The sequence below is a fragment of the Etheostoma cragini genome, chromosome 13 (assembly GCF_013103735.1).
Source record: "Etheostoma cragini isolate CJK2018 chromosome 13, CSU_Ecrag_1.0, whole genome shotgun sequence".
NCBI lineage: Eukaryota > Metazoa > Chordata > Actinopteri > Perciformes > Percidae > Etheostoma > Etheostoma cragini.
Window position 1 is genome coordinate 21672613 of NC_048419.1, and position 17866 is coordinate 21690478.

The window sequence follows — 17866 nt, forward strand, 5'->3', positions numbered from 1 at the left end:
GGGTTAAACACGGTTATAATGTAGTAATAACAATAATGTTATCGCTGACGTTTAGTACACATTTGTATTATATCTACTGGTCTACAATGGTAGACATACCCGTGTGATTAATTATTTTGTAAGTAAATATAAGCAACGTCGTTCTACTTCCGGTTGGACTGCTCATCGTGGATAACTTGACTACTTTGTGGGATTGCATTGCGCATCGCAGTCTGACGTCTTCCAGATTGAATGTCTAACAAAACGAGTTTCTCACAAACATTAAGCATCAACACATCTGGAGATACATGGTTGTACTGGACAGGACGGGGATGAAAAGTAACTGCAGCTGTCAGACGAATGTAGTAGAGTAAAAAGTACAATGTTTACCGCTGAGATGTAGTGGTGTCCAAGTATAAAGTAACCTTGCATTTCTACTTAAGTACAGTAATTAAGTGTGTAAATGTACTTAGTTAGATTCCATTTCAGCTTTTATCATATTTATGTTAGTATGAAGCCTCCCTGTTTTCTAAAGTGGATATACAAACATTTTTAAGAGTGTACTCTTAAAGAATTGTCATAAGTGGCATGTGAATCTACACATATGATAAATTGAATTTGTGCAAAGTAGGATCGGTAGGATGTATTGAAGGGTAAATAACCCCAGGTGTCAGAAAACAGATTTCGGGATATAAACCTTAATGGCCATTCCAATTCACAGAGGTCAGTGTGTGGTGTGAATAAGCAATCCATTATTAATCACAGCCAGCGGTTATAATATCAGTCACTGTTATTTACTGTGAGCCTCTAATAAAGTATGTGTGGTTGGGGATAAATCATGTTGAAATTGGGGTTTAGACTCTTTATGATTGACCACCATGTCTTTCTAATGTTTCCTCAGTTCCAAAGCTGCTGGTCGATCTTCACGTCAAGCTGCTGAGGAAGATCGGCAAGTCAGTGACAGCAGACAGATGGGAGAAGTATCTAGTGAAGGTAAATAATTAACAAACCTTTTATATTTATTTACACATAATACATGTATTGGGGGTGAAAAAAACAAACATATTTGTTACAATTTTTAAAATTGATTCTTTTTCCTAGAATCAATATTTTTAATTTAATTTAATTTTAAATTACAATTGATGCACCTAAATATTTTCTGTTTATATGGTACCACCAACGGCGACTACATCATATCTGTATCCAGCAAAACAGAGCAAAAGCAGAAAATTCTGAAAAGCCATGTTACATTATGTACTTCTTTACAAATGAAATAAATGTCAGACTGACTGACTGACATATGATGTGCGTTCTTTTTAGAAAACAATTATTTTTTAGAAATGTCTCATGACATATTGTCTTTAGAGGTGTATTATTCAACTTTTGTTTTTGTTAAGAAGGAAAAGAAAATTGCAATACTCATTACTATCCAATGGCAATATTTCTTAGAATAGAATTAGTTTTTGTTGGGTTTAGTTGTTTGTCTGTCACACCAAAACAATGAGCTAAAAGGGGCGGAACCGCTCTGCAGAGCTGAGGGAAACTGCAGAGTTTGGTAACTTCTCTCTTGGTTTGTCACTACCAGGGACATCTTTCACATAAGTCATCTGATCACTTGTTAATATAAAAAATGTAGAATTGTGCTGCTTCCCAAATATCTGGAAATCACAATTAGAACATAATCAGGCACTCAAACTGTCCATTAAAACCCTGCTTATAATTATTACTGTGATAAACATGAGAGCGTTTATGAAATTGGTCATCATTTCTCTTCACCATGTGGAGATAATGCCAGAAACCACTGGAACCTACAATGTGTCCGGTCTGGCTGTCGAGGCTGTCGGAAAGGTGTCCATTTATTTTGGTCATTTAAGAGGCAGTAGTTCATTTTATTTTCCATAACTTGCTTTGATAACATTGCAAGTCCAACAACATTGACTGTGTGTCAAATCTCTTAATGATGGAGTCTCACAACACTGAAAGCTGACAACAAGATAATATATCAAGGATTTCAGACTAAAAACATTAATGTGCTGATTTAAATGTCTTAATGTTTTTTTACAGGTATGTCAAGAGTTCAACACAACCTGGGCATGGGAACTCGAACAAAAAGGATACAAGGAGCTGCCGACGGAGTGCAAGACGGGGATACTTAAAGTAAGCACGTTGGGGTTTTTTTGGGGGGGGGGGGGGGGGGGGGGTGTAGACTTTGGGTACCGCCCATCTTGTCGGTGTGTGTGTGGGTGTGTGTGAATACCACTTGTTAAAGTAATGAGCTTTTTCCTCTGGACTGTTAATTGATATTCTTGACAGTAACATAACTATGCTAACTAAGCTAACTAACTATGCATCCTCAGATTCATTTTCAACATTATTTATTTCTACCTTTTTTTCCCCTCACAGAACTCAAAAAAGTTACATTTAACTTAAAATTAGATATAATTATAAGTTTTGGTAATATATGTTATTTGTATTTTTGAAACATTCTGTGCCTTTCTCCTATTTTTCTCCAGTATTTGTGTGAGTGTCAGTTTGATGAAAATGTGAAGTTCAAAACTGCCATTAATGAGGAGGACCCAGATAAGATGCGGCTGCAGCCGATCGGCCGGGACAAAGACGGTCAGATGTATTGGTTTCAACTGGACCAAGACGACAATGTGCGTGTTTATTTGGAGGAACAGGACGACTTAGATGGGTCGTCGTGGAAGTGCATCGTCAAGTAAGCAGACAAAAGTGATTTTTGATTGAACAAATATGCTTTAAGCACAATTAAATAAAATGCTAATGCTGTCTATAAACCGTGCAGTGTGTGTGTCTGTGTTGTTTAGTCTGGGAAATAAGTGATTATACTGATCCATTTTTTTTTCTACCTGTAGAGATAGAAATGACCTTGCTGAGGTTGTGGCTCTGCTGAAGACACAAATTGACCCTGCACTGTTAAAAAAAGATCAAGAAACCAAACCTGACGGGGAAGAGGGTAAAGTTTTGATTTTTAAATGACTAGTTAACAGACTGTAATTAATGTCCGTTTCTATTTTTTAAAGAATTTGGAAATTTTCCATTTTTAATTAGGTTGAGGCCAACCGTAAACATCATGTTATTAGCATGTTCTAGACAAAGAAACATACTTCAACAGTAAGTCTTTTCTTGGTGTAGGGGAAAATAACAATACACATAGGGAGTAAGGTTATCTTCTATGATTCTAAAGTAATTCCAGATGTAGATTTTACGGCAACACCATTAATTTAGCGCTAACGAAAAGGTGGAACAAGCCTCATCCACTCCAATCCATGTGACGTGAATGTTATGTAACAAACTCACCATCACACACTTTACTACTGTTCAAAGCTTAACTGCCAGAATAGTGCGGGCCAGTGCACTGTGTGCTATACCATTCGCTCCTGTCGTTTGTCCATTAAAGTACCATTTGAGACATAAATGGCAGCAAGGCTACCCATTCGATTTTAAGGTTATGTGGCACCAAAACATTTAATCTATTATTCACGAGAAGTAATTTGATCGTTTGTTCCATATTTACATTACAGGTGAAGTTAAAAAGATTGAGGACTCATCGGATGAAGACAACAAAGACTCCAACAAGGATGTTGTTCCACTCTCACCAAAGACAGAGAATAAGGAAAAAGTAACACAGAAAGAAAACATGAAATCAGAAACGTCTGAGGCCACATCATCACTAAATGGCACTATTGAAGGCAATACCGAAGCAGAGCTCAACTCAGAAAAGCCTACGGATTACAGCTTCAATTTAAAAGCCCAGAACATCAAAGAAGAGCCAATGGAGGTTTCAAACACTAAAACAAGCACAACAACAAGTGAACCCTCTTCTGAGACGTCATGTTTATCAGTAAAGGCAGAAAAAGGAGAGGAGGCCAGGAAGAACAGTGCAGAGGAGATTCAGCAAGCTCTGAAGAACAACCAACAGGCAAAAATCCCTTTGAAAAAAAGAGGAATGAAGTTTAGTGAAGACTTTGAAAAACATAGTGGCATCATAGTACCAAATCCCTCTGTTTCACAGGTCAAAGAAGCTCCTAAAGCTGACTCGGCTCCTGAACAGACCAAGAAAGCGCAGAGTGTAAATGATCACGTTAATGGTGAAGTTCAGCCTTCATCTGAGAAAGGCTTCCAGAGTAATTTGTGCAAGTCACCAAAAGATGCCGCCGTCCACAAAGAGCAGACGGTTGAACCAGTTGCAGATAAATCTGTAGAAAAGAGAGAAAATGACTCTCCATCAGACAAGGATGATATCCAAGAAAAAAAGGATGAAGCTTGCAGGGCAGAGAAGGTCACAGAGGGAGTTGCATCAAACCAAGCAAACTCTGGCAAGAAAAACATAGATGTGCAGGTAGAAAAGGAAAGCACTGCATCAAAAGAAAAGAGAGAAGCACACAAGTCTCCGCCGCCTTTACCTAAGGACACAAATAATGAACCCGAGAAGTCGTCTAATCATGAAGAGCATGAAAAAATACGAGGATCCAAACCAGCAGCTTCAAAAGAGTCTGGTCCAGTAGACAAGACATTAAAGGAAACCGATAAGACATTAACGGGTGGTGAGTCAGAGAAAGTTGCATCCAAAGAAGTTGAATCAAAAGATTCAGAGGAAAAACCAGCCAGTGTAGACACATCAGAGTCAAATCAGACCAAGAAGTCTGAAAATGTAACAGACGTGGAGCAAGAAGAAAGAGGTGCTGCTAAAGAAACAGCAACATCTGAGGCTGAATTGGATAAATCAGCGGCAAAAGAAAAGCCTGAAGTCATCAAAACAGCAGACAAATATTCTGCAAATAAAGCTGCTGACGCTGTATCACCCTCTGTCATTAAAAAAACTGAAATACTAAAAGATAGTGATAATACAGAGACCCAAGAAGCCCCACAAACTACCAGGGTCATTGAAAAGGCAGACAAACCAGTAATCGGTGAGAAAATACAAGGAACATCCAACACTGACGAGAGTGCAGAGTCGTCTGTTATTAAAAAGCTGGACAAATCTTGTAGACCTGTAGAGAAGCACGGGAACGTCAAAGATGTAGAGATGAACCCAGAGCAAACCAGTGTAGCCTCCGAGACTAACACAGAGAAGACAAAGAAGACAGATAAGCCCAAGGACATAAAGAAAACCGATAACTGTGAAGACAATACGATAAATTCTGTTTCCAAGAAAAGCGACTCTACGCCCAGGGCTACGGAGGTAGACGCCGTGGTCATTAAACCCGATCTGACAAAGCCACAAGAGGATGACAAAACTGAGATTAACTCAGTTGCATGTATGATGATAGAGGAAGCCTCTGAAGGGAAAGATAAACCATCCAGCACTGTTAAAACGGCAAACGTCTTCAAAGAAACCGATAAAAAACCTGAAAAACCAGACGCAGAGCAGGAAAAGCTGTCTGAAGAACAGCCTAAAAAATTGGAGTGTCGGTCACCAGAAAATGTAAAGGATGCCCAGAAGGTAAACAAAAAGGACACAGACAACGAAAATAAAAAAGACACAGACAACGAAAATAAAAAAGACACAGACAACGAAATTAAAAAGGACACAGATAATGAAAATAAAAAAGACACAGACAACAAAAATAAAAAAGACACAGACAACAAAAATAAAAAAGACACAGACAACGAAAATAAAAAAGACAAAGACAACAAAGATAAAAAAGACACAGTCGAGGAAGATAAAAAGGACACAGTCAAGGAAAACAAAAAGGACACAGTCAAGGAAAAACTTAAAAATGACAGTGAGAAACCCCAGTGTCAAGACGAAGAAAATAAAGAGGATTCCACAACTGCTACACTTCCGAAAACAAATGAATCAAAGGAGGAGAAACATACTAATAAAGAGAGTAAAACCTCGACCAGAATGAAGGAATCTGGTCACCAAAAGGTGAGCAAAGAACCCGACAGCAAATCCTCGAGTGAAACAGAGAAAGTCCTCCCCCCAAGCAAAGAACTGGATACCAAAAAGCCCGCTGACGAAAGTAAAAGCAGAAGTGAAGACGAGGACTCTGCAGCAAAAAAGGGGGTGGCTAATGGAGAGGAAGCCCCGTCCAAGCTTTACCATCGGAAAATCAAGCCCCGAGCCCACCGACGGAAAGCTGAACTTCAGAGAGAGGAGAGACAGGCGGACTCTGAGTCCGATACGAACACCGGGAGATCTCTTCGGAGATCACCCAGAATCTCTAGACCAACAGCAAAGGTTGTAGAGATCCACGACAGGAAGCTGGAGAAATCTCAGGCTGCTCCACCGGCTGAGAAGTGTGAGGACAACGAGGGGGAGAACAAAAAAGATGAGGAGGAGGAGGAGGAGGAGGAGGTGAAGGCTGTTCAAAAGAAACCGAGAGAGAAAAAGGCTGATCAGGAGGGTCAGCCCAAACCAAAGGTAAGACTGCTCACCAGTGTGCACTATTTATGTCTTTTTCAAAGGATCTTTTATAAAAATGTCATCAAATACAATGACCATACCATTAGTGTTTGCATGTTTTAAGCAATGACAAAACTTTTTTAGACTGTCAATTTTGATTCATTACAGTTAGAATATCACTTTTTTTTCCATTGTCAAATTAAAGTTTAAATAAAAAGTTTCGAAAACATGCAACCTTTTTTTAGCATTTTGACCTAAAACCAATGGGCCACTGCAAGGTTAAAAAATGAAAAGCATGTAAAAGTACAAGGCCATTTGCATGAATTTGGGAAATGGATGTTAGAAAAAAAAAAGAAGCAACTTATCTGCTCTGTTGAAAGTCAAGATGTTGTGCTGGTTTAAGGGGAGAAAGAGACGGAAGGTTCGGTGGTCCAACACACGAACGCGGCGTAAAAAGAAAGGCTCCGAAGACGACAACGACAGCGATGAGGAGTCCAGTGAGGAGGATGAGGAGGAGAGTGAGGAGGACGATGACAGCGACGAAGACTACAAGGTTGAGCGAGGTAGAAAGAGGCGCAATCGTAACCGAGAAAGACGAAGCTCGGACTCCTCGACCTCCTCAGACGACCTACCTCCAAATGACGACCCCTGCAAACATTGCGGTCTTCCAAATCACCCTGAGCTGGTGGGTACTCGCAAAATCTCCTAATTTTGCCAACCTATGTTTCAGTTTATAATCAATTACTATATTCCCCAATTTACAGTTTAACAAAAAAACTAAATGCTGAGGGAACATTACTATGTTTTTGCAAGTTGGTTTTGAGCGGTAGGCTGATGCACCAACACCAAGCTGGAAAAAGTTTTAAACAGTAAGTGTATACAGCGTGTCGGGGGAATACAACGTCTACTACAGCGGGGAGGCAGAGGGACTGCAGGGTAGCTAACGTCCCAGGCAATGGAGATGGAGTTGACTGCACAGCCGTAAAGTAATTCAAAATTTTTTGTTTTAAAGATTTTTGGCAAGTTAAACTTCAATGCATTAAGATATCTGTAATTATAAGTAAGGAGCCGTTGTTGTCCAGTCAGGCTGCAAATGTCTTGTTTTGTTTGACCAACGGCCCAAATCCTAAAGATATTCAGTTTACGATTTAAAGTATATCAAAGCCACTTATTGGTGTAAATGTAGTCTCTTTAGACCTTCCTCCACAGCGCTGCTAACGAGGGTCTTGCTAGTCCACACAGCATTCCGAGATGGAAAAAAAAAAGTGCTCTGGGTTATTGGCATTTCTTTAAACCAATCACAATCGTCATGGGGGGTGCTAAGCTCCACGCGGAGCCGCTACAAAATAGCCTTAGTAAGGAACTTGTTTCGGTCGAACGTGGACGTTCAAAAGTTGTTTTAGTCATGCAAGAGGAAACTCCAATTGGACAGATAGTCTAGCTAGCTGTCTGGATTTACCCTGCAGAGATCTGAGGAGCAGTTAACCATAGTTCTCATAAATGAACCAGAGTTTAAAGGTCCAACACAAAGAAATTGGAAGGAAACAGACATTGTTGAAAACACATGCATCCGGCGGAATATCCTGCGGCACCGGAGCAATCCCGATGTTGAACGACGTGGATATAGACTAGTAAAAATGGGACCAAGGAAGAAGTTTGGTATCTTGGCTTGAAAATGATTAATTTGTCAGCATCTCTTTTCCAGATCTTGCTGTGTGATTCGTGTGACAGCGGGTACCACACAGCCTGTCTGAGGCCGCCCCTCATGATCATCCCCGACGGAGAATGGTTCTGCCCACCCTGTCAACATGTACGTACCAGTCAGAGCACCGAATATTAAAGAAAAAATAAATGAAATATGTTTTAATGTTTGTCCTCGTTAATTCCCTCTGCAGAAGCTGCTCTGTGACAAACTAGATGAGCAGCTCCAAAACCTTGACGCTGCTCTGAAAAAGAAGGAACGGGCTGAGAGGAGGTTAGACACTTTGTACCTCAACTGTCATTGTGCCCAAATTGTTACAGGGATAGCCAGCGGTGGTGTCTATAATGTCAATTCCTGGATATTATATCCTCATCTGTAGTGGTATTAGGAATATTTGTTTGTTGTGTGTTACATGACATGGTAAAGATAGCCTGGAAAGTAAGACCCAAATGCGAAAGATTAAGGGTCTGTCATTGAGTAATGAAAGCCCCCAAATATCACTGCACACAATTAGATAATACTACGACCAATCGCAGTAACCAGTAACACACAGAGTGACGTATTCAGAGTATAAATACGCACTGCTTTAATTTAATCAATCCTACAATGTAATCATGTAATCACAATCCTCATTCTATTTTCAACAAGTTAATGTTCCGGATTTCTTTTCTGAAGTGTTATTGTGTAATTAATGTTACCTCGACCAGACCTGTAGGTTGGAAATCATGACAATTATAAACCACAACCTCAAACATTGGTTACCACCTGATAACTTTACAGTTCATTTCTTCTCCGCTCTCTTCAGTTCTGCATCAATGTTAAAATGTCGGCCGGAAAATTAAATTGAATTTGCTACCATGCGCTATTTTGAGATGGTTCTATTTTTAATACGATTTTTCATTTTTTCATAATGTGTACTCCTTACTGTTATTTGTGTACTTATTCTAATCTGAGTTCTAAAACAACACGTACACACACACCCACTGTGCATTAAAACGGTGGAGGCAGAACCACCAACCACATATTGAGGAAATTAATCCATTGATCGATCAGCGACAGCAGAGGTTACCAGCTAACTGCTACTGCGGCAATTCATTTTGAAATGGGATTCTCCAATTCCACCGACGCCATCACTCACTCGATCCATGGTGTAAATTCATCACTCAGCGACGGACTCAGACAGAGTGACAAACTGTCGCGGGTATAGGGCTGGCCTTCCTTTCGGTCCAGCAAAAACGTGCACATACTGGAACAGTTGCCTTAACACCCAAGCAGTCCCAGCATGGGTGTCAAGATAAAATGACCAGGAACCAGTGTTTAAGGGTTTGATTTAGATGGTGTTGTTCTGGATTTCTAAATATTAACTCTAATCACAGCTTTTACTGTGAAATGTCAGCGCTTTCACAGTGAAAGCTTTGCAGTGCTGCCAACATTTGAACACAACTGTAAAGTGAAATTATTACATTATTTTAACAATTAGGCAAGAGTATTCTGGTTTTGTATTTGTTTTATTTACATTGTACTTAAACACTTAATTGACATTGAAAGGCTTCCTTAATGTGTAATATCTCTTCCAGAAAAGAGCGTCTCATTTATGTTGGAATCAGTCTTGAAAACATCATCACTCCCTCAGTAAGTACATAATGTAAGATTGTACATTTTTGCCAAATAAATACATATTTACCTGTTGATGTTTCTGACATAAATTACCGGCTCTCCCTCCTTACAGGTGGAGGAGCAAGAAAAGCCAGAGATCATCATCAAAGAGAAGAAAGAAACAAAGCGCAGGAAGAGCTGGGGCCGAAGGTCTACAAGGACAAAGAAATCCATCAGCTACAGGTCTGTGCACTAATATTTTATAAGTAAATTACTCCTTATAGGGGGTTTTAAATGCTGGCTTATATTTTATTTAAAATAAAGTTGCAACAAACAATGTGTATAGTTAATAAGTGGTTTATAAAGCATTGCGTAACATTAATTTGCCCCCATTAAATGTTTTTGGAGATTATTTGTGCACTGGTAATAGCTGCCTGAATAATGTTTAAAGATGCTTTACCAAGTATTTATTAACCATTAACAAGGATTTATAGCCATCAGTTTCTAAATTTTATTATGGCCGAATGTTAAATTGATAGATTATAAACAATTTCTTTTTATTTTAAAGATTATTTGAGGCCTTTTATTTGTAAAGGACAGCTGAAGACATGAAAGGGGAGAGAGAGGGGGATTGACATGCAGCAACGGGCCGCAGGTCGGAGTCGAACCCGAACCCGGCCCGCTGCGTCGATGAGTAAACCTCTGTATATATGGGCACCCGCTCTACCAACTGAGCTATCTGGGCGCCCTTCAAACAATTCCTTAAAGGTTTACAAATCACTTGACAATCATTCACAAATACACAATAGAATATATTAAATACAATGATGTGTGAAAAATAAACTGTTGCTGTAACATAAATTATAGCACAAGTAAATGTTATAAATTATCATTTCATTGCTTGTCAACAGTAAAATAACTTTACTAAAGTATAGTTAACTATCAATATACCATTTATTCATGATGTTTTCATTATCATGATGGTGTTTATATTATGTAGTAATAATACAATACTAAAATACTGTATACTAGAAATGGTAAAGAATACCATGTTATAGTATATAATATAAAAATAATAAAAGTGTTGTAGTAGTACAATATGATTTATATAGTGATGCAAGTAGTATATGTCTAATGCATCTTGTGTCTGATGCTAATTTAATATTGAAAGTTTTCTTTTTTTTCCTTGCACCAGGAATGATTCAACTGTTGTAGAAACTAATCATATGCTCTCTCTTTGCTGTATAAAAAAACCTTGACCATGTACTGATACAATTTTTGTCTATATCAATATTAATTTCACAGATTTGATGAATTTGATGAGGCGATCGAGGAGGCAATTGAAGAAGATCTTAAAGAAGCAGAGGGCGGAGGTACGAGGACATGAGTTCTTACTCTTTAGGAAATCATTTTTAAGTAGTAGTACTAAGAACATGCACATGGCTGGGCTAAGAGTACCTGAGAATTAGCCAGTTTGCCCTCTTTGGAGGAAAGCTTATTTATTTTTATTTTTGCTGTAGTGCATTGTCAGATCTGCCCGGGTGAAATAGGGTGGCAACCCAGTTTTGGACAATCTAATTCAAGAAAAATATATATGAAAAGTTGAAACTCTAATGTCCAAGTGCAAGTGAATTCAGCGAGGGGTGACGTTCCCACAAGCTACTTAATTAAGTTGTGATGATGGGAGGAAGGCCGCTTGACAAAACTTTGGGTCCAGGGTTTAATTTGTGTCAGTTTAGGGGTCTTTGATGTGAAAATGTAAAGCCACTGTAGTAACAGACCAGTTTCACCCACCTTTTGTAAACATGGAAAAAGACGCCAAGAGAAGAGACATAAATGACAAGCGTATTTCTCAAAATGTCACTATGTCACAATGGGGTTTTCTTTTTTCTTTTTTTTACAGGAGCTGGTCGAGGCAAAGACATGGCCAACATCACAGGGCACAGAGGGAAGGATATGTCCGTCATCCTTCAAGCAGATGAGGGCAAAGAGAACGGCCGGCCGCCACGACCCTCTGCCGGGCAGCGCAGGAAAAAACGCAGGCGACTGAATGACCTAGACAGCGACAGCACCGTGGACGAGGAGGAAAGTGAGGACGAGTTTCGCATCAGTGAAAGGTACCAAACCACACTGACTTTTTGGCCCATTTGACATTTTTTGGCTCACTAATGAAAAGAGTTTGGTTTGCTCATAGCTTAATACTGTCAAATCAAGTATTTCCAAATTTGTTTGATGCAGCTCGGAGGAAGAGTTTGTCGTGTCAGAAAATGACACGGACGGTGAGTTTGAGGTGGACTGCAATGACAGTGATTTTGGCAGCAACAGCAGCAGACATCGTACTTCTTCGCGGCCCAGAAAGGCACCGAAACAACGACGAAGCTCCAGAAAGCGGCGGAGACCGCGAGGTTACTCGGATGATGAAGAGGAGGAGACAGATGAGGAAGATGAAGATGAAATAGGTAAATACATTGCTAGTTAGTGTTCTAATATAGTTTGTACACATTTAGAAAAAGCGTGCCCTTACACTCTCTCTTAACTCTTTCCTCTCTGTGTGTGCAGGTTATTTTAAGTCGCAGGTTTCTAGATTTGCTAGATATTTTGGTTAGATACTGTATATCTAGAACCAGCCTGACACAACAGTCCTGTAAACTGTTGCATATAGTGGAGCAGTTCAGTTGGGACTCGAGATCCCTAGTATAGCCAGCTATGGTCTACATTATTTTGGACTGAAAATAAGTTTTTATGCATGTTGTTGCCAAGGAATACTCTAAACCTGTAAAATAAATGTCACATTGCAGTCATTTTTTGGACTAAAATAACAATTTGAAGACACCACCTTGGCTTAGGAAACTTAAAATGGACTATTTTCAAACTTAGTACACTAAGTATCTCATATACAATTTCTTCTAATTCTTTCTATTCATGGGAGGACATTCACATACATTTGTAACCCATTATTATTTTGTGTGTGTTCAGTGACTGAAGGCTCCAGCGAGTACAGCGACAGTGATCTGGACGTAAGTCGACGGCGGTCTCGGCGGAGTTTGAAGAAGCAGGTGAACTACTGCGAGACGTCCGAGTCCGAAGGCTCTCAGGCAGAAACCAACCGGGCCAAAATGAAACCCAGACACCGCCAGGATAGCTCCGACAGTGAGGGTCAGTCAGAAACACACAGTTTACAGTAGATTTTGACCTTTGACCAATACTAGTAGTAATATTATTGCCTTTTTCTAATCTGTCGTCTATCTATTTTACAAAATGACACTGTACTTATGCGAATAGAAGATGTCTGGTCCAAACTAATATAGCTGCCTTCTCAAAACCGTGTAAAAATGTATGAACCTGTTCAGTGCTATGGACAGTGACATTCAGATACTGAAGACACTTGGTATGAAACATCTGAACAGAATGGATGGCAGAGTTGCTACTGTTTTAGCTGGGCATGCCATATCTTGTTTTTCTTGGGTTGTTGTTGGGCTACACAAAAATGTCAATTTGGCAGGCGACAACAGTTTTTATTATTCTTTATTTTTACCCATTTTATGCCATTTGCACAAATTCTGCTGTCAAAAAGTATTTATAGAAATAATTTTCTATTTTACTTTAAAATAAAGCCTAGATTCAAATAGCGTCACACATTAAAGTTGTAAAAGTTATTTACGGCTAAAAATACCAATGATTTGATGCAAACTATACTATATATAATTTCAGTTTTATAATAATAAAAGAAGATTGTGGGGAGGAGGTGAGTCACACAATCATGTCTGCAGTGGGAAATTACTTGACAAATCCTATTAAAGATAAAGGGCTCTTATTTGCATAGCAAGTTGTTTAGAATATCAATGTGATCCTGGCTGAATTCCAGGCAGCTAAAGGCATCTCTTGTTTTCTTTCCCCAGCGAGTTACTCCAGAGACTCTGAGGAGTCGAGGGATCGGAGGGTAAAGAGGAAAGCTGACTCCTCAGAGGAAGATTCCCGGCAGCGGCGCAGACGTCTTGCACTAAAACGCAGGAGAGCTTCTGAAGACGACGACTCGGACAACGACTCGGACGAATCGTCGGAGGAGGATCGTCCTGTCCGTAAACGGGTGAACCGCATAGACTCGGATGATGACGACGAGGAGGAGGAACAGGAGAAGAAAGCAGATGAAAAAGAAGACGAGGAGTCAAAGGGAACAACCCCGGTGGACTGCAATGCCGTGGAGCTGCCACCCACTAACAGACAGAGCCCGATTAAGAGCCTTGAGGGCCTCGTTAGCAAGCCTGCTGCCGTCACTCCAGGCCTCACCCCACATCTGGAGCCACCCAAAAACATCAGCGCTCCACCAGCCGCTGCCATAGCACCAAACGGTCTGGTTGGCCAGGAGATGGCGGCGCAGGAGGAAGATGAAGACGACCTGTTAGGAGTCACAGACCTAGTGGACTACGTCTGCAATAACGAAGATTTGTAAAAAAAAAAAAAATAGTGTATTGTTTCATTTTTTGTGGTATTGTATTTTTATATTGCTTAACTTTATTATTCCCTCCCCCACGAACATTTCCTTGTCGTCCTTTTTTATTTGTGTCATCTGGACCTTGAGTCTCTGCTACAGTAAGAACTGGATCCCTGTCACCAGTCTGATGCTGTCGCTGTGGGTTTGTACTACAATTAAGGGCACCAAATGATCAACACTCATTTGTTTGGTGATAATCCGTTTACCCACATCCTCCAGCTCCACTGCCAAACCACCTCATTCCTTTAAAAACAAGTTATCATTTCTCCCCTCACATCATCCTATTTTTATTTTTGTTACATCCAAGATTTCTACAACTTGTATCTCCTGTACTTGTCTACATTGATGGAAAATTGGCACTGAAAATTATTTAATGTGTAGGAAATAGGTTAAGACTGCCTATTTAAATGGTTAACAACTGGGACTTTTAAGATTTTTAAAGATGAAACAAAATCATTCCATAATTAATTTGAAGTTCTGTTCACTTAAATAGCTGGATCAGGTATCGTTGACAATGGAGTCAATTCAACTCCGTTTATATACTATATACATTATGTACTGATCATTAAATTAGAAAAATAAAAACTAAATCATCCAAAAAAAAACACAACCAGCAATGCACTCAGCCAATCGCCAATAGATGCTATTTTCATCCAGTCGCCCCAACCCTAGCAAATCTTTTGTAACGCTCCGTCTTAATTAGCCCAAATATCAAACTTTTGCTTCAAACTATTCTGGTTTATGATTTGTAAAAGTGTTAGATGAGACCATTTATTCTTGTCAAATAACCTTCAAGACTAATAACGAGTTGACCAACCATCGTTTGTCTGCCCTCCCCTTTAACTTTTTGTTGAATGATAAAGTAGCTTTTGTATATTAAATACATACATAATTATTTTAACTATGTGCGCTGCCATCAGTATCAGTGGTGAATGCCCTGTTCTTTTTATACTACTTTTGTTTGGGGAAACAAAATCTGAAGTTAAATTTGTGTCCCTCCTAATCTTGAGCTGTTTCATTACATATACGTTCCCTTTTGTGATTTTTGTTTTTTAATAATGTATTTTTTTGTATATCTAAACTTTTATTTGCTGTTGTCTCTTTGAGCAAAATGTAAAGTGTCTTATTTTCTTTGTACATTGTCCTTCATAGAATGTTCAAACACCTGCAGACCCATGGCTTTTTATTAACAAAATAACACTAAGCTTCAAAAAAGCCCCCCCCCCCCCCCTTTTCATTTTATTTTGTATTTTACTCCCCTTGATCTTTCTGTGTTTTACTCAGATTCTCTATTCATAATCTTGAGTTGACGTTCGAGTCTGGTTGCACTAAACCTCTGACTTTTAAGAACTTAGACCATTTCAAGTTTGTTAAAAATAATCAAGTCAGTGGAATGATTTGTTTTTGAAGCGATAGTCAGGATGCAGTTTTTGAATGGAGAAAACGGACAGAAAAAAAACACAAACCAATGACTTCACTGACCTCTGCTGGAACCAGTCTGTGTGTATATCTGTAGTTAATTGTTGTAATATATTTAGAGGCATTTTTTTAATCATGGAAAAATATATTGGGCAATTTTTGGGGAATGCATGACTTTCTAATAGTTTTCTTTTGTAGGAAAGTAATATTGGCACAACAGTTTTTGTAACAAAACCAGAAGACTTCGGCATGTTTTAAGAATCTCCTGACCTGTTGTAAAGTAGATGCTGCAGGATATCTCATTATTTTGCAGTGGAACTGCATAGGTAAGCATGCACTGACCTACTAAAGTCATGTTACAGAAGCTAGGGGGGAGAGAAAGGATAACTATAGAAAATATTGTAGGAAAGCTAAATCTGATTTGACAGAGGACGTGAAGCCTGTTTGTAAAATATTTTGTAAAATAATCTCAGCATGGTCTTCACAGGAAAAACCACTATTTATCATACCGTTTTGATACCGACGATGGCCAAATCATGACTTCCAATACAAAACCTATATCTGCTGCTTGCAGTGCACACAACTTGGGCTTCTATACACACATATTTAGCTTTTAGATTAGCTGGACAAAATACAGAAAACCCAATTCTACTAATGTAATAGTGTGTGTTCTGGTGGGTTGAGTCAGAGTAAAGGAATACGGATCTCTGTGTGCTGTATGTAACCCTGTTTAAAAATTCTCCACAGAGATAAGGAGAATGTATTATGTATCTCATGGTTATGAAATAACCTGTAGCAAGACCTGCATAGAAGAGAAAGGACCGGAAAAAATAAAGGTTGCGAGTTGATTAAAGGGAGGAAGTTGGTGCCAATGACTGAAGTGTTAACAGAGTTTTCCTATTTACCTCATGATGAATCTGGGAGGAAAGACACCTTGTCCACTGTGTATAGATGCTAGTAGACTGGTTGTTGGTGTTTTGTCTGCTCCTTACATTTTTGTTAACTTTACTGTTATTTCATATGAATCTGATCTTGTACATTTGTCATAATAAAATGGGTTTCAAGCCTCATCTGGTCAGTCTTCCCTGACTTTTGATGTGAAAATAAAATTATATGCATACACAGAGTTTCTTTGAGCTAAATTTTAATCTAATCACGCTAACATGATTTCAATGGCATTTAAATGCACCATTGTATTTTAATGCAATAGCATTTTCTTAATAATAGCATTCTAACATGCTCACAATGACATTGCTATTTAATACTTTATTTTATCTTAAGAGTTCAATTTAAGTTTAGGAGGTACGGTATAATTTACTTTATTTCTTATTTATTTTATATTTATATTTTACATTTGTTTTCACCATCTAAGTTTAGCTTGTTAGCATGTCAACAATTGCCAACACCAGCATGCTAATAGCTCATAATGATGTTGCTATGTGTTGCTATCCTAATGTCTGCGTATATATGTACTGAAATTAATATGAGTAAAAGTAATTTTCCATTTAAAACAAGTTTAGCAGGTGGGTTACCATACCATTTTTAACATCTTAGTTTAGCAGGTTAGCATGCTAAGAATTGCTTAAGGATGATAGAAGGCCTGCTCTGAGCTAAGTGCTAGGTAGCGTCAGCATGCTAACATGCTCACAATGCCAATGTTATGTATAAGTATTACATTTATGTTTGTATCCTACTACTAACAGTAACATTTGTAAAAGCAGAGACTGTTTAGTAAAGAGGATCTTTGGTGAAAGTAATGTTAGAACATGTTCAGCAGATATATTATGTTCACCATTTAGTTTTGCTAAAATAAATTGGAATGTCTGCTTTAAATTAAGTGTTTACGTCAGCATGCTCACAATGACATTGATAATTATTACTATCTTAATATATATTTTTGTTCATATATCCTAGCACTGACAGTGATATAAGTAAAAGTAATGTCAAAAATGGTTTAATATTAGCACAATCTTTTAGCATATGTTTGCTAATGGTTGATAGAATGGCATTAGTTTAGTAAGTATTTGGTTAATCCAGCAAACTATATTGTTCTACTAGAGTTTCTAATATTGCTTGACAGTAATGTTTGTTGTCAAAAATGTAATGAACTGATCTGGGGCAACCATAATCAACGGAAGAAAGCTACATACTTGATCACATCAGTACTTCGGAATAGTTTGTGTTTGTTTTTAACCACAGACAGTGAAGGCAGCAATAATCCTGGTGTTTGTGAGATGAGCTTGGATTGACCTGCATGGAGGCAGACAGCTCAAAGCCAAGGCAAGCCACAGTCAACACTAGCCAC

At 38.7% G+C, this 17866-nt stretch overlaps 1 protein-coding gene across 1 annotated transcript in view; it reads left to right on the plus strand.

Moving 5' to 3' along the window:
* Positions 1 to 16631, plus strand: part of rsf1b.1 (remodeling and spacing factor 1b, tandem duplicate 1) — a 17729-nt gene extending 1098 nt beyond the window's left edge. The window contains exons 2-16 of the mRNA XM_034889891.1: positions 881 to 972; positions 2044 to 2136; positions 2493 to 2698; positions 2856 to 2956; positions 3525 to 6370; positions 6756 to 7037; positions 8058 to 8162; positions 8248 to 8327; positions 9632 to 9686; positions 9784 to 9893; positions 10956 to 11023; positions 11554 to 11767; positions 11889 to 12109; positions 12627 to 12806; positions 13550 to 16631. Coding sequence (XP_034745782.1) covers positions 881 to 972; positions 2044 to 2136; positions 2493 to 2698; positions 2856 to 2956; positions 3525 to 6370; positions 6756 to 7037; positions 8058 to 8162; positions 8248 to 8327; positions 9632 to 9686; positions 9784 to 9893; positions 10956 to 11023; positions 11554 to 11767; positions 11889 to 12109; positions 12627 to 12806; positions 13550 to 14100 — 5204 coding nt within the window. The 3' untranslated portion in view covers positions 14101 to 16631. The remainder of the gene's footprint in view (positions 1 to 880; positions 973 to 2043; positions 2137 to 2492; positions 2699 to 2855; positions 2957 to 3524; positions 6371 to 6755; positions 7038 to 8057; positions 8163 to 8247; positions 8328 to 9631; positions 9687 to 9783; positions 9894 to 10955; positions 11024 to 11553; positions 11768 to 11888; positions 12110 to 12626; positions 12807 to 13549) is intronic.
* The last annotated feature ends 1235 nt before the right edge of the window (positions 16632 to 17866 follow it).